The sequence below is a fragment of the Rhinopithecus bieti genome, unplaced genomic scaffold (genome assembly GCF_001698545.2).
Source record: "Rhinopithecus bieti isolate Rb0 unplaced genomic scaffold, ASM169854v2 scaffold_46389, whole genome shotgun sequence".
NCBI classification, from domain to species: domain Eukaryota; kingdom Metazoa; phylum Chordata; class Mammalia; order Primates; family Cercopithecidae; genus Rhinopithecus; species Rhinopithecus bieti.
In genome coordinates this window covers 169,580-171,962 of record NW_016818836.1, presented here as the reverse complement: position 1 = coordinate 171,962, position 2,383 = coordinate 169,580, and the positions used below count along the sequence as shown (strand labels likewise).

The window sequence follows — 2,383 nt, the reverse complement described above, 5'->3', positions numbered from 1 at the left end:
TCGGCCTCCCAAGGTGCTGGGATTACAGGCTTGAGCCACCGCGCCCGGCCCTTAATAGATATTTTTACTAGATATCCCAAATGATCTCCACAGCAGTTGTAACAGTTTACATCCCCATCAGCATTGCATAACAGTTATTTGGCCATATCCTCCCCCGTGCTTGATGTTATTGGTCTTGTTCATTTTGCTAATTTGAGTATAAAATGATATCAGTTGTTTTCATTTGCATCTCACTGATTCAAGTAAGGTTTGGCATCTTTTTATTTGGATGTTGGCTTGGTCACGTACTTTGCCCATTTTTAATTCTGCTGTCTTTAACTTATTACTTTGTGAGAGTCTGATATGTTATGGATGAAAATCTTCTGTTGCTTTTATGCACTGCAAATATCTTCTACTAATTTGAGACTTAAATTTTGTATTGGTTTTGCCCTGCATACTTTAAACAAATGTTTGAATGGTAACATCACACTTTTATGGCTTGTGCTTTTATATTTTGACCAAGAAATTCTGTCCTTATCATGTCTCTATCTTAAAACACATTTTAAAAAAGTTTTGAAACTTTGCTTTTCATATTTATTCTATCTGGAGTATACATTTGTGAATGGTTTGAGATAAAGTTCAAGTTTTACATTTTTCCCACATGGGAAGCCAGTATCACAGCACCAATGATCAAATCCTTTTACCCACTAGAGTGCCCAGCCATCTCCAACATTTTCACATCTGTATTTTCTAGGTCCCCTATTCTCTTTCATTGTTCTGTTCATGTTGAAGTTACTAGAGTTTACACATAATGATATTTGGATAATGGGTCCCCCCCTTACCTTTCAGCAAAATTATTCAGCTATTTTTGGTCCTTTATACTTCCATATGGATTTGATAATCAGCTTGTCAGGAAAATCTGGTTGGCAGTTTGAATGCACTGGATCTGTAGATTAACTGGAGAAAACTGTCATCTTCCTGAAGTTGAGTCTTTATGTCCGTTATAATGCACCCCAGAGGATAAGTTTCCATCAGAATAAATTCTCTGACGTTTGTGACCGTCTTGTCTTCCAACCTGTGGTGACAACAGCCACCCTACCTTACCACTCTCCTGAGAGAAATTTTTAAAGCATGGGGATGTCTCTGAAGTCTCCTGCAGCTGTAGACCCGCACATCCTTGATTCCAAATGGCAGAAAACTAATTCGCAGGTCAGACACTATTGAAATTCACCTTGATTAACCATGGCAATAAAATTGAGAGTGATGCCTAAGAGGGAGGATAAAACCCTCACCCACTTTCCCAAATGAGATTAACTTTGGGGAATAAGAGTAGGTAATTCTCTGTGTGTGGTTTCCTCTTACTGAGAAGAAATAACAGAAACAGAGTTTTCCGACTTTGAGATCCTGAATCAAATGTGTTTGAATCCTGTGGTAACCCTAGGCCTATCGAGTGTTATACACGAGCTCTTTCTGTGTTTAATTTGACACAACATCTCACTGGACTAAGTCACAGAAAAAAAATCAGTCATTACTTAATAATTTACCAACACCTTGACTTGGTGCATGTATTGAGACTCTCTTGTTTTCTTTTGCAAGGCCTCAAGGGGAAGGTATTTCAGGAATCCTTGTCCCCCGATGCCTGCACGGAAACTACAGCAATACTGCAACCTTACAGAAGCTGCTTAGCCCATGGATCCTGAAAACGATAGGCAAGAAGCACAGGTCCCGATGAGTGGATCTTTACCACTTTTACCAGATTCCTCCCTCCTGCAGAGGGATCATCCCACACACCCAGCAAGAGACTTCTCTGCCACCATCAACCCCCCAAGTCATAGGGGGCTCAAGTTCTGCCCTGGTGAGCTGTAGTCCCCATCCTTGTGAACCCCCAAAGTGTCCACTTTGTGGAACTAAATGTATCCATCTTGAATAAATTTGCCCAAAATCCTAAAGACTGGGAAAAGGGAACCATTGAGCTTGTTAAGTACTGGAGACCATCTTTGCTTCCTGCATCTCTAGCACCTGATCACCATGAGTATGAACCACCCATTTCAGAAGAACCACTAAATGCTGAGGTTAGAGAGCGTTACTTAAGCAGATGTTCTCTCCTTGTGAGGTAAAACATTTTAAGTTTCTTTGATTTTAAGATTTTATTTTATTTATTTATTTATATATTTTTGTGACGGAGTCTCGCTCTATCGCCCAGGCTGGAGTGCCGGGACTCGATCTCAGCTCACTACAATCTCTGCCTCCTGGGTTCAAATGATTCTCGTACCTCTGCCTGCTGGGACTATAGGCACATGCCACCACACATGGCTAATTTTTGTATTTTTAGTAGAGACGGGGTTTCACCATGTTTGGCCAGGCTGGTCTCGAACTCTTGACCTCAGGTGATTCACCCACCTCA

At 40.9% G+C, this 2,383-nt stretch overlaps 1 protein-coding gene across 2 annotated transcripts in view; it reads left to right on the top strand.

Annotated features, from left to right (window-relative positions):
• The window catches only part of CD8B (CD8 subunit beta), a 49,603-nt gene extending 47,653 nt beyond the window's left edge, over window positions 1–1,950 (top strand). For both annotated transcript variants that reach the window (XM_017857576.1, XM_017857575.1), the window contains one exon: window positions 1,576–1,950. In XM_017857576.1, coding sequence (XP_017713065.1) covers window positions 1,576–1,679 — 104 coding nt within the window. In that variant the 3' untranslated portion in view covers window positions 1,680–1,950. The remainder of the gene's footprint in view (window positions 1–1,575) is intronic.
• The last annotated feature ends 433 nt before the right edge of the window (window positions 1,951–2,383 follow it).